Here is a 14,402-nt window from a genome sequence, read left to right as displayed (position 1 = left end):
TGGGGGGCATTTCCAAAGACTTTGAGGAAGGAAGAATGAGTAGAAGTCCTGATCAGTGCCCCGTCTCTGTCCCGGGGCGCGTGTAAACAGCGGCACGTGGACGCAGATTTGGGGGACACGCCCACGTCGCTTCCCATGGGAATCGTGCCGCGTGGGGAGACGGGCGAAAAAAAAAAAAAAAAAGAGTTCATCTGAAATAGTCCAGAAGAGAAAGCACCTAAAAATGATCCCAAATATCTTATGGTACATAAGAGCAAGACATCCCCGAAATGCATCTCATGTCCTTTGTTCTGGCCCACCCAAAAGCCATCCAAGTCAATGACATGATCTCAAGAGTGACTCTAGCCGCCAAGAAAGACTGCTGCATAGGAAGAGCATATACTGGTTCTGTAGTCAGATGTGAGGAGATGAAACCAGTCAACCCGAAAGGAAATCAGTCCTGAATATTCATTGGAAGGACTGATACTGAAGCTCCAGTACTTTGGCCACCTGATGCAAAGAGCCAACTCATTGGAAAAGACCCTGATGCTGGGAAATAAGAGAAGGCAGGAGGAGAAGAGGATGACAGAGGACAAGACGGTTGGATGGCATTGCCGACTCAATGGACATGAGTTTCAGCAAGTTCTGGAAGATGGTGAAAGACAGAGAAGTCTGGCGTACTGCAGTCCATGGGGTCACAAATAGTTGGACACGACTGAATGAACAACGAGTCAGATATAGTTTCAGAGTAACTTTAGTTCATCAGTCAGTATCTTAGAAGTTGTTTGTAAGAGCTCAATTATAGACTGATTTGTTGTAGATAAATAAAAAATTGAATTCCTGGGAATTCCCTGGCAGTCCAGTGGTTAGGACTTGGCGCTTTCACTGCCGAGGGCAGGGCGTGGGTTGGATCCCTGGTTACTAAGATCCCACAAGTCATGCAGCACGGCAGGGGAAAAAGTAAAAAATTACTGAATTCCCAGCATTACAAAGAAGAACACACTCCAGACCAATAATTCTCAAGACTTCCTTCTGTTTCAACATATGTGGTAAGTAACAGTAGTTTCACATGGCAGTAGTAAGGGGAATTTGGATGTTTTTTGTTTCTCTTTTTGAGGGAGCGGTCACTTAAGAAACCTATTTTGAGGCACCAACTACCATCTTCTAAGCTCAAGATGCTTGGTCAGTCCACTTACCTGAGTGGTAAGAAGCGTGTTTTATACAGAATGGCTCCCAGGGTCCACTGAACCTCTCGGTCATAGACCAGCTGTGCTGTCTGCAGATTTGGATAGTCATAGGGAAAGTGGAATCCTTCATGAAGAACTTGGTACATCCAAGCCGACTTAAAACACTGATATCTGTTTGAAAAAAATAGTTAATTTTTTAAAGGAAGAAAAAGGAAAAAAAAAAAAAACATGCTTTACGCATATTCTCACTGAAGTGTCAAAAAGACCCCTCTCTCCCCATTTCACCTTCCTCACCTCTAGATGGAGCCAAATCTGAGCCTACCTTATCTTCAAGTTGACTGCAAAAGTGAGGCACACCTTCAAGCAATGCAACAATGCTACTGTGACTGTTTTTCTTCTGCTTTCTTTTTTCCCCTAACAACCTTTACCTTCAGAGAGCATGCTGAAATATCTACAAATGTAATTATATGACATTTGGGATTTGTTTCAAAAGAACCAATTTGTGGGGTAGGAAAATAGACGAAATAAGCAGTGCTGGGAGTTGACAGCTGATAGGAGAGAAGCTGGGTGATAGGTACTCAGGAGTTCATTATACTGTTCTATTTTCATTTATGTTTAAAATTTTCAACTAAAACGCTTACAAAATGGGAGGACTGATGAGCCAAACTGGCAAAATATTGATATTTATCGAAGCTAGGTGACAGTTACATACGTGTTTCTGTTACTGTTCTACTTTTCTGCATGTTTAACATTTTAATAAAAATGTAAAAATAAAAAGACCACCACTTTTGATTTCAAACCACTTGGAGAGAATACTTTTTGGTAAACCACCAGTTTGTTTCCCTTGGCTTCACTAAAGTAAGTTCACTATTTTGGCCTCTACCCTTCAGAAAATCAAATCTAAAGAATAACCAAATTCTTTTTCAATGTAAATCCAATCTGTACTATCACTCACTCTCTCTCATTCATTGTTCATACATTTTAAAGCCACACCTAAAGGAGAAAAGGAAGTTACTTACTTGAGTCGATGCTCATCTGCATGTGATGAAAAGAGGCCATTCTTGAATCTCTGAGTGAGTACTGACCAAGCCATGCCACAGTAATCCTGGAACAAACACAGAGAAATGATGCAACATGAAATGGGAGGTAAACTCTGTAATTCCCCTACAGTCAGTTTTCCATTTCCAAAGTTATTTGTGGGTTATTAGTTGACAGGAAAACAGAAATGGTATATTCAGCCATTTAACACTGTGCCAGGTCCTGGGCAAGGCAAGTCCTTGAACTCAGGCCACTAGGTGACTTGAGTGGCCTAGGAATACTCCTTTTCATTCCTATTGCCTCCATGTCCATACAAAGCCAGACTGACATGGCTCCTGAGCCTCTGAGGCTTTAGAGATGGGTAAGGTTAGGACCGGGAGTAGCAACATCAAAAGCCAAAGACAGCTTCATTCTACCCTATGTAGAACTGACATGAACAAATCAAACTGATGGAACAGAATGGTCAAAAATCTATCATTGGCCTGTCTCCTTGTTGTAATTCTCACCAAAGGAATCATTCCTTTTGGTTTGTTCAATAAACTATTATTTCCTGAATGTCTACTTTGTGCCAGGTGGCTCTAGCAGTGAATAAAACAAAAATTTCTACTTTTATGAAGCTTACCTTCCAGTGGTGGGGGGGCAGACAATAACCAAATATACATGCATACATACATACATACATACATATACACACATACATACAAAGAGTGTGTTAGATAACATAAGTGCTCATGGGAAAGATAATAAAGCAGGAAAGGGAAAAGGATAATATTGGGAAGGGCTGCAATTCTGCATAGGATGGCCAAGGAAGATATCACTGGGAAGATAACAGTTGAGTCAAGGTTAAAAAAAAAGAACAAAATCATCTTTTCCCTGAGAAAGAGAACATATTAAGGCACTAGCAGTTTAGGCAAGTAATAACTTGAGTCCTATGGAGTTCAAGGGAACAGGATTTGAAGAAATTTTAAAATGAGAGAAAGATTCAGGCCATGGACCGTTAGGGAACGTTGGAAAGGAAAGGAAATATGACAGTATTCCTGGAGGCTGGAGAGGAAAGGGCAAATACAAACCAGGCTTTCCTCAAAATTTCTTAGGGACTGCCTTTAGGGAACAGAACAGTACATATACTACATATATTATTTTTTCTGAAAGCCCTTATACTAAGAGAAATTGAAGAAGACAGAGGGAGAGAATAAAAAATATGAAAGGACAGATCTCCCCATAAGTTTTTCTGCTAAAAGAGAAAAATATACAAAAATGAAAAAGAGACGGGTCCAAATTGAACAGGAAATGTGGAATGCTAGCTAAACTTTTACCTGTCCATACTGGCCTCTTAAAAGCTCAAGGTAAGAAAATGAAAGTGGACTTGCCCACCTGTGTGACATCATCTCCAAAAGCATTTACACCTGGGAACACCCAGTAAGGGGAAAATATCTGGAGATGACACTTTGTCCATAAACATTAGACAAGACTATTGGCAAGCTGGAGGAAAAACCATTAGCCACCAAGACAATATTAGCTCTGCGTGATAATTTTGGTAACTGGACACCAATGGAGACCTAAGATTAATTAATTAGCAGGCAGTAGAGCACAGCAGGTTACTTCTCTAAGTTTACCTCCTCATCTGTAAAATGACGGCTCCCAGGGCTCCTGCCAAGAAGCCAGTGAGATCACGCATGCAAAGCCGTTTGCACAGCGTCTGGTACAAAGTTAGGCATCCATAAATGGCTGCTGCCAGCATGAGTCATTTTTATGGTTAATAATGTACCTGAGCAGCCTTGGCAAATGTTGGCCCATGGTAGCGGCCACCAATGCGCAACACATCCTCTGTACAGTAAAAGAACTCGGAGAAACCATAGAACTCGCTGTTGTTGAAGTCAATGGGCGACTGGTAGATGCCATTCAGTGAGGCCTGGCTGGTGTTGGAGCGAGCCAGCAGGGGGCTCAGCATGGCCCCACAAGCCGCCCAATCCCCTCGTCCTCGGACGTGCAGGACCTGACTGTTCCTTTCCACCACATCTGTGAGTCCCACAGGCAGGCAGGGATCCAGAAAAGGATTGTCGGGACTCAGACCTGTCTTGTGGCCCAGCAACCTGTCACAATGACAAAAACAAACAAATCACATCACTACTGCACCCAGCTTCCTCAAAGATGCTTCCCAGACGTCTTGTTATTCTTCTATGTGACAGCCCTAAACACAAGGATACGCATTACCACTTAGTTGCATCACATGAACTTTTAAATTATGCAAATTCAACTTAGAAAAAGAGAAATATGGCAGTGATTTTGTTCAGTCTTTTAGTCAACACACATATTTCCCAATATATGGTGAAACTGGAGATGTGAATCTGCTATTCTCCATCTGGTCTTCATTACCACTTGCCTCTTAAAAGTGAAAAGATTTCACTGTGCTGATCACAGTTCTAATGTTTCGAGAGACAACTGGGAGGAGGTGAAGTGGGAAGGGCTGAGGACAGTCCATGGCAGTGGTGCAGTGGCGATGGATGGCAACAGTGACCGAGGACATGCCCAGCTCTGAAGGGGAAGGAGGGCCAAGTTTTGATTCCCACCACGGCCATCACACAGCTCTGGTTATTTCAAGTCTGTACTTGTCTAGCAATAAGAGATTAATATGCAGATCTGGCCAAAGGTGGAAATTAAGTGCAGACCAAATACAACTGTAGTTTGCCAAATACAATGAACTATTCATCAATTCCTAAGACAGCTGTGGACGAAGATGCACACACGAGTGTAAAGGCTGAGGGCCGGAATGGGAATGTGACAACACAACAAAAGGCTTTGGAACAAGTGGAGCCTGTTTTGAGGATGTGACACCACCTATAAGGAAAGCTCAGAAAATTATCAAAAAGAGAGAAACATTAAGTTTTAACATCGCAGGAAGCACAGGTTTCTCTATAGATTAGCAGCTTCACAAGATGAGTAATCAGTTTTCTGAATTAGGTAACTTAGATACATAATGAGAAAAAACTTAGGTGTGAGATGATGCAAGCCTGTTCTGAAGCAGCAGAAAACAGCAGGCAGATATAAAGGAAGAGCAAGACAACAAAGGAAGAAAATGGAAAAGGAAGCACAGTAGCTAGTGGAGAAGGACCAAACAAAATTGGTGTGAAACTTTCATAGTAACTGTTCTTCAGATACCACAGTGCAAACGGGAGCCATCTGAGCTCTAGGCCAAGCAACATTTGTATGGAGGCCTGGATACGTAAGAGTATCTTCAGAACACAAACACACTGCTTGATTTTAATGCATTCATTCATCATCCGAATAACAGACTTCTCCCAAAGCACCCTGAATTCTTAAGAGCTGAGACTCAGAAAAACAAAAAAGACTTGAGACAATATTTTGTCTAACACACTCCCCATATAAGATGATTGCTGTAGAGAAATTATTACAAGTGGGATACACCAGTACCTTTTCAAGCTATTGTTTCCAGCTAAACAAATGGGGGTGGATAGTTTCATGGTGGAAAAGAACTCTGTTCTCTATTATGCTGTCTTTTAATGTGCATGATGAATTTTAAATATTAAAAACCCCACAACTATATGTATACTATGGTTTAAATACTTCATCTGGCACACAAATGAAGAATCAGTGATCCGTCCAGTGCTGGAGGAAAAAGTGTCTACTCTGGACTTAAAGAGAGAATATTTTATGCACGCTATGGAATATTTAAGTCCCACGTAAAATGCAACTCCACTGTAATTTGGCAAACAGGTTCTGAGCACTTCCATGTGGAAGAAACTTCTAGAAGCTATGTTATACTACACAATTTAAATTAATGACTTAATTGATCTCACTTATCCTGTGATGCCATGTCTGAAGATGGACACTGCAAGAGGTCACCGCAATAAGCCACTGTGCTTTTCTAAGTCCTAATAACAAAAATTAGAAGGCACTCCGATGAACATCAAGCGGGACGACTAATAGACATGCTCCGAGAGACAGTGATGGACAGGGAAGCCTGGCGTGCTGCAGTCCACGGGGTCGTAAAGAGTTGGGCACAACTTAGCAACTGAACGACAACATGAAGCTATCCCACTGGCAGGGGTGGCAAGGAAGGAGGAGGCAAGGACATACCTATTACTATCTTGGTAGGATGTAACCATCTCTGCCAAATATCTGCAGCCTGACAACATTCTATTTCAGAATCACAGATCCCATGTCAAGCGTACCTGTTCTTGTTAAGAGTTTCATTCAATACAAGATCTTCATAGCGCTGCCGGGCAAAGTTGCCCCCAAAACCCAGAAAGGTCGTGACGTAAACCCTATACACGTGTTCTGTGTGTTGCACATCACAGCCCAGGTTGAACTCAGCCAGCAAGATCTTCGCAGCTTCTTCCTGTAATATGATGTAAAAGAAATTTTAGTTTTGGTTGATTTCTAGAAAGGTATGACATTGCTAATACACCAGGTTTCACTAGCTATGACTACTCTTTAAGACATTTTGTATTAATAGCTTTCTTTCATCTTCATAACGCTATTTTAAACAAAGACATAAAATGACCCTAACCTTGTCATACGATTAACATAATCACAAAACTCAGAGCTGGTGACTTTCAGAGTTTAATTATTTCATAGATGATGAAACTTAAGCCCATATGACTGCCCTACTCAAAAGTTTGCTCGTTCCTTACTATCTACAGATAAAAAAGCCAAATCCCCTAGCATGGCTCCCAAGACTCCTCATGATCTAACTTTCTTTATCTTATCACTTCCCAGCATTCCCTATTACCACACTTAAAAACCCCAAACTACAACAGGCTGTTCATCATTCCCTGGACATTCTGGGCTCTTTGCTGTTTTTTCTGTGCTTTTGTGCATACTGTCACCTCCATAGAGATGGCCTTCCCTTAACCTCCACTATGCAAAAGGCTACTATCATCCAAGGACCAGGTAAATACCTTACTTTCCATGAAGGCAGCATGGAAGGCGCCTATTCAAGCCTTTGTGAATGTGGTTCACCCTGTCGGTGCCCACACTGCTGTAGCTCTCTGTTTATACCCACGATGCTCAACCAGAGGTGATTTTGCACCCCCAGGGGCAACTGGCAGTGTCTGAAGACACTTTTAATTGTCAAAACGGAGTTTGGGGGATATAGGGGCATTATGACATCTGATAGAGGCCAGGGATGCTGTGAAACATCATACAATGCACCAGACAACCTTCCAGAACAAAGACTTATTCAGCCCAAAATGCCAATTGTGCCAATGATGAGAAACCCCAGTTTAGATCAAATTACAGAACTGTCGTGGTCTGCCTGTTATCACAGGCGGTCTCCACTGATAGATCACAAGCATTTGGGGCAGTGTAACATGTCTTATGTCTTGCACATACTAGGTGCTGAAAAGTGTTTTATATCTTTTTCTTCTGTATGATAAAACTTCTCCCTCAAAATGCATTATTTACATTCTAGTAAGGCAAGGAATAACAGAAGCACAAGAATGGAATCATTTGGTAAATAACATCTAATGAATAAGTATTTATCAAATACTGTACTCTGGGATTTACATTATCACGTTTAATCCTCAGGCAACTCTTCCAGATAAGTAGTATAATAGCTAAAATGTATTAAGCTTTTATTACATGTTGGGCAGCTTGTTAAGTACTTTATACAAGTGGTATTATTTCATACTCACAACTTTATGAAATAGATACTATTATTATTCTCTTTTTACACATGAGGAAACTGAGGCTCAGAGAGGTAACTGACCCAAGATAACATAAGCTAGCAATGATCTGAAGCAATGGACCCAGGATAGTTGGTCTAAGTCAGAACATAGTACCCTTCCTTCTCAAAGATGGGCATTCCTAGCAACTGAATTTCCCCAAAAGGTAAAATACCTCTTGTGGAGAAAGGACAGAAGTTGAGGTAGGAACTTCATAAGCAATTTGGAGAGAGGCTCCTCCCATATCCAGTATCCCTACTGTCCTTCTGCGTCCTGTCACCAATTCCTGGGGAGCTTCAGCATCGGCTTCTGAAATAAATGAGGTAAGTTAAAAAGCAGTAAAGGAAAGCAAATTAGGACTGAAATAAATGAGGAAAGTTAAAAAGCAATAAAAGAAGCATGTTAAGTTTTGAAAAAAGAAGGAAAAAAACAAATCAAAATTAGCACTTACATGCTAGTGATTGGTTATGACACAAACCTTCAGCCTTTAGAGCTGTCTTAAGAAGACAGTATCACTCACCATCTTCATGGTCGAATCTTCCCAAAACAAAGTTGATTCCAATCCATGCATAAACCCCTAAGTAAGAAACATAAAAGCTCCTGCTTAATTCTCTACTGTGATAGCATGTGTACACCTCTCCACAGCTGCTCTTTCCCCCTTTTCCTAGAAAAAAAGTGATCATAGTATTTTATTCCACACTCTCAGTGTATGAATTAAAAGTTTTTTATCTAGTGATGTTTTTCCCTTTTAAAATTATTTGCATTTTCTAAATTTCCTACAATGAATAGGAATTAGTGTGTAAAAATAAATAAAGCTCTGGGCAAGACAGAATTAATTAAGCACACTCGCCCTGTCTCCCCACTGAATAAAGTATAAACTCTGGATAAAATGTACAGAGCAGCTGTCTGAGGACCCTGAAAGTAAGTGACAGAAGGCACGCTGGGGCAGACATCAGACTTTAAAGTACCACCAAAATTGCAGCAAGCTTCCCGTTTTCCCCCCTCAGATACTATCTGGCCTAGACTGAAAACCAGCTTGAAATACAAAACCAGACATGCACAGAAAGAACTAGAAGGCCTTGTTTTGTGGTCCAAGGATCAGAAAGGAGGACTCCAAAGGTTCAGAAGGGAGAGGGGAGTTCCCTGCTTTCTAAAAAATTTGGTCCTCTGCTACTCCAGGTAATCCTGCATCAGCACAGGGAGAGACTGGGAGATGCCTCTCTCTCTGAGGGGTATGAATCCTTTCTAACCAGAGGAGCTATGGCCTGAAGAGTTGGGGCAAAGTCCTATTGCTCACTTTACTCCCTCTGTCCTCTACCACTTAGCGCTGGATACAGATGCAGTCATGGGAAATGCATGGCACACTGGGCAAATTAAACCCCTGACTTTCTACCGAAGGACCATGAAAGTGAGCTGCAGGGAACCAGACAGTCTAGGGGAGATAGTGAAGAGTTGGGAATAAGGTGGTGTAGGAACTCCTGGGCTTACATGTGTGATCTGACTCTAAACAACATACCAAAGGTTCTGAGAACTGACCTACTGGCTAGTCAATCCATTTGTATGGGTTGTGCCCAGGTTCAGATTGGTCATTGGCTGGCACACACACACAGGACAAAACCTAATCTCAGTGCCAGAATCAAAAGAATCACCATCCACAGAAGGCAGGTCAGAACTTAAGGCCTGAACCTAACCAGTCTGCTAAGACAAAAAAATTAACATTCCCTTTATGACTGAAACAAGACCCAGGGTCTAACAATGTAATATTCAAAATATCTAGGACACAATATAAAATGACTTGGCAATCAAAGAACTAGGAAAATTTCAACCCATAAGGGAAAAAATGCCAACCCTGAGATGACACAGGTGTTGGAATTATCAAATAAGGCAGCTATGAAAAGTGTTCAGTCACTCTATTGTGTCTGACTTTTTGTGACCCTTTGGACTGTAGCCTACCAGGTTCCTCTCTGTCCATGGGATTTTCCAGGCAAGAATACTAGAGCGGGTTGGCATTTCCTTCTCCAGGGGATCTTCCCGACCCAGGGATTGAACCTGGGTTTCCTGCACTGCAGGTGGACTCTTTACTGTCTGAGCCCCCAGGGAAGCTCCAAGGCTTCCTTCCTTATATACAGCCAGGATATAAGAGCAGTTTTCCGATGAATAGAAAGAGTCTCAGCAAAAAAAAATGGAGTAAAACCTAATGGGAATTTTAGGACTGAAAAATATAAAACTGAGATTGAAAAAGGTGAATCTTTTCCTCAATGTGAACTGCAACTAGAAGACAAACAGTTTTCTGTTTTTCAAGAAATGGAAATATAATTCACCATAGAGGGCACATTTGGGCAAAATGAGACCACGCATGCAACTCCACCCCAAAACTACAAACCCCAAGTGTAAGATTTTACTGCTCAAGGCCCAGTACCTTCTTGCTTTCCAGAGATCACTTCTGCCTGAGACTGAGAAAAGAGGAAGTCAAACTCCAGAGGTAAATCTTTCACTAGATCAGCCAAGATAGCCAACTGCTTCCTGCAAGAAAGAACAACAACAAAAAAAGCCCTAAGAGTTAATGGTTAAACTCTCTTCTCACAAACAGCCTCAACTTGACCTTCTACTTAGCCTTATTAGACCCCACTGTTCACTGACCCAAGCCAGTTGATCCCTGCTTCTGTTTGGTACCCCCTTCAATTTCAACGTCTTAAAATTACTCAAAAGCATAGCCTCCCTCTTAAAAGGCAATATGGTAACAGTAATACTTATCTTTTATATAATACTACAATTCAAATAGTATTAAAAGATGAGACTATGGTTCTATGCCTCTCACAGGCTAAGTATGGATAAGCTGCAGGAAACTGGAGCACAGTTTCATAATCTATAAAATAAATGTAATTACGCTATTCCTAACCACCATGAAAGAAGGCTGCTAAATTGAGGAACACACTCTCATCCTCAGATCTTACGCAATACAGAAACACATCACCACACAGGAAGAAGACTTTGGCCCACAAGTTTTTATATGATCCTTTACATAAACTCCTAAATTTCCTTTTCTATATTTCAAGGGTTGATTTTTGTTTTCATAAAAATCTTATCACTTGGAAAAGCCAGAGCAGGATCAAAATCCAAAAGTCATAATTTGAGGATGATACTTGAAGCTTAGTATCTACAGGGCCATTCTGTCCTCTAAAGTTTTATGTTATTAGTATGATCAGGTAAGGACAAGCAAAGAAACAAAGCTAGAAGTAATAATATGAATCTAGAGATAATGCTGGCTAAAAATAAGAGTAATTATCTTGGATTTTAAAAATTACTCATTACAAAAATATTTTGCTGGTTATACTGGTTGTCAGCATGACTTGGTAAAGAATATTAGACCTTGAAAGTGAAAATTACACTTAAAGTAATAATCTTCCAAGATAATGTCAAGTATAGTTTCTAAAAAAACTCGTTGTTATATACAATAAATTTTTAAGATAAAAATTTCATAGGGGGAACAAGAAATGCTATTTTTGCCATTCTTACTGAATATGTTTCAGTAAGCATACCCAGAGAATATACCAAAGAATACCCAAATACCCAAAGAAGAGGGCTTGCTGGTCTGGTGATGATATTGAAGAATGGGCACCAACACACTCTGCTGTTTGAAATGTACATTACTGGTACAATATTTCTAAAGCGTGATCTGGGACTATGTATCAAAATTTTTAATGTGTTTAAACCTTTGACCTAATAACTGTATTGTACGACAGCTATTGCAATAAAGTCATCAGACAAGAATACAAAGAGGAAAAATACTGCAGCATTACTTATAACAGTGAAAAATTGGAATTAATCTAACTGTATACACATCAGTAGTGACTAGCTAAATAATTTATGGTACATTCATACAATGTTATAGCATACAGATGTTAAAAGAAACGAGGTCAATTTCTATCTATGTGTATTGACATAGGTGGTGCCACATCAGGGGTTCTGTGACAAGATTTTGAGTTCCAACAGGTTAGAAAACAGTATATATAATATTAGCCAAATTTATGTTAATAAACGAAATACTCTTCATGTAATTCACAGGATAGGACAGAACGTTGGTTTTCTAAAATTCAATACTGCTTCTTTATTTAAAAAAAAAAAGTCTATGGCAAAATGTTGACAACTGCTACAGCTGGGTGGTAAGTAAATGAGGACTCACTACACTGTTTCCGCTACTTCTATATATATTTGAAATTTCCCATAATCAAGTTTTTTTTCCTTATCACTTTACAATTTTCTTACAATATCACTTTGTAATTCCTTAAAGCTATTTCTATTACAAAATAAAAAGGCAGTAGAATAAGTTCTATTAGTGTAGGCCTTTGGCAAAGAAATAAAACATACTGCTAATAAATCCAAAATACAGTCCAGGTGATCCACCCCCATTTTTAATATTTCTTACAGATACTAATAAGTAACAAAGCATTAATTATATAAAACAGGTTCTTGCAGTGATTGTTACACTTATGTCAACAACTATAAGGTTGTTTCATAAGCCCAGGATAGATATAGGCATTATTAAAAGAGGTGATCAAAAACAAGTTAAAGGCAAGTTCTTTAAAAATCATTAAGATAAAATAAATATTAATATTCAGAGCTCTATGATGACAGAGAGGTTTCATAAGCCCAGGATAGATATAGGCATTATTAAAAGGTTTCATAAGCCCAGGATAGATATAGGCATTATTAAAAGAGGTGATCAAAAACAAGTTAAAGGCAAGTTCTTTAAAAATCCTTAAGATAAAATAAATATTAATATTCAGAGCTCTATGATGACAGAGAATATCTTAGACAAATGGGGTGGAGCTAACAGTTGGTTTTGTTTAAACAGAAACTTCTCTGACAGAGGAAATGACGGACAGTGCCAGGAGATGGGGCAATCCTCTTCTTTGCTCCACTTTGCTCAGAAAATGTGCCCAAATCTTCCCCCTGTTGGTTGGCTCTGCCTCTCTGACCTCTGAGTCAGCTTTTTCTCTGGCCCTCCAACCTCCTTCCTGGTTTGTGAAACCTCAGTCCATTCACAGAACCCCTGATGTGGCACCACCTGTGTCATCCATGCTCTCCCCAGGGTTTGTAAAATTCTGAATGATGTTGGTGGTGGTGGTGGTGTTGAGTCGCTCAGTTGTATCCGATTCTTTTGCAATCCATGGACTGCCAGGCTCCTCTGTCTATGGGAATTCCCAGGCAAGAATACTGGAGTGGGTTGCCATATCCTCCTCCAGGGGATTTCCCCAACCCAGGGATCGAACCCACATCTCCTGCACTGGCAGGTGGGTTCTTTACCACTGAGGCACCCGGGAAATCACCTGGGAAGAATGATGTATTACTTCTGTCAAAAACAAAAATTCTAAATTGCATGTGTAGTATGATAGTGATTTTGTAGAAGTTACACACAGATGTACAGATAGAAAGGAATAGAACAAGAGGAAACAGTTTTGATAAGTAGAATAATAACTTTTTTGTTTTGCTTTTAAAATTTAATGATGTTAGGTTCTAGCAATAACATCATAAATTTCAGTTTTAAAAATAAGTAAAAACAAACAAAAAAATTAAGACCAAAATGTTTGTGAAAATAAGGAGCTAGAAGGCCTTTAAGGATGACAAATGGCTTCTCAACAGTAAACCAGAGAGTAAACCAGTAACTCTGTCTGAGCAGCAGGAAAGCAGGGCACTGAGAGTTCCGACAGACACTGTATTGTGTGGCATGTCTGGCACAAGCAGAATGGAGCCCTACACACATGACAGAGGTTTGCATTGCTGTTGGACAAATATACAAAATGAAGTTCTGTGAAAAGGGAACTGCTAATTATCAAGGAAAAATATTTAAGCTAATAAAAAGTGCTGATGACTATGAGACTGTGGATATTCCAGAAGGATGGATGCTCAAGGTAAGGGAGCTCATTCCTACCCCAAGACCATAGTCAGTGTAGAGGGGCCAGGGAGGTGTCAAAGGGGAGAAATCACAAACAAGGAGGGATCAGACCTAAGTATAGCCGCTGGCCTCTTCCTTTTCCTCCTCCTCTAGGATTAGGTGGCAAAATGCCAGGCTAAACTGCCAAGGTCATATGGAAAAAAACTTACCTGACAAGTGATGAAAAACCTGGTCTCAAGCCATGGAGACTGAGTTTGCAGGCAGCACCAGCTGTCACCAGGGAGCCAGGCAAAGTTACAGAGAAAACTCAAATCTTACCAGAGACCTCCTACTAGCCCCCAGGTACCCAGTCCCTCAGGTGACCTTCCTACCACCCTTGTGAAATTATGCTCCCCCTCTGGGCTTCGCTGGTGCCTAAGACGGTGAAGAATCTGCCTAGTGAAGAATCTGCCTGCAGTGCAGGAGACCCATGTTCGATCCCCAGGTCAGGAAAATCCCCTGGAAAAGGAAATGGCGACCCACTCCAGTATTCTTGCCTAGGAAACCCCATGGACAGAGGAGCCTGGTGGACTACAGTCCATGGGGTCACAAAGAGTTGGACGTGACTGAGCGATG

At 40.6% G+C, this 14,402-nt stretch overlaps 1 protein-coding gene and 1 pseudogene across 8 annotated transcripts in view; one reads left to right on the top strand and one right to left on the bottom strand.

Moving 5' to 3' along the window:
• ENTPD7 (ectonucleoside triphosphate diphosphohydrolase 7) overlaps window positions 1-14,402 on the bottom strand; it is a 117,012-nt gene that overhangs the window by 8,859 nt on the left and 93,751 nt on the right. For 7 of the 8 annotated variants that reach the window (XR_009696128.1, XR_009696129.1, XR_009696127.1 and 4 more), the window contains 7 exons: window positions 10,311-10,414; window positions 8,412-8,468; window positions 8,067-8,200; window positions 6,398-6,564; window positions 3,973-4,297; window positions 2,186-2,271; window positions 1,176-1,337 (listed from right to left, as the gene is read on the bottom strand). Coding sequence is in view for 3 of the 8 variants with exons in the window: in XM_061162365.1 (XP_061018348.1) it covers window positions 1,176-1,337; window positions 2,186-2,271; window positions 3,973-4,297; window positions 6,398-6,564; window positions 8,067-8,200; window positions 8,412-8,468; window positions 10,311-10,414 (1,035 nt within the window). In the remaining 5 variants the exon portion in view is untranslated. Of the gene's footprint in view, window positions 1-1,175; window positions 1,338-1,488; window positions 1,618-2,185; window positions 2,272-3,972; window positions 4,298-6,397; window positions 6,565-8,066; window positions 8,201-8,411; window positions 8,469-10,310; window positions 10,415-14,402 lie in introns of those variants that run through there. The other variant, XR_009696131.1, reaches the window with a different exon arrangement.
• Window positions 4,479-6,378, top strand: LOC133070571 (receptor-binding cancer antigen expressed on SiSo cells-like; annotated as a pseudogene).

Source organism: Dama dama, chromosome 15 (assembly GCF_033118175.1).
Source record: "Dama dama isolate Ldn47 chromosome 15, ASM3311817v1, whole genome shotgun sequence".
In the NCBI taxonomy this organism is placed as follows: Eukaryota; Metazoa; Chordata; class Mammalia; order Artiodactyla; family Cervidae; genus Dama; species Dama dama.
The sequence above is the reverse complement of the archived record's forward strand: the minus strand, read 5'-3'. Positions and strand labels throughout refer to the sequence as shown.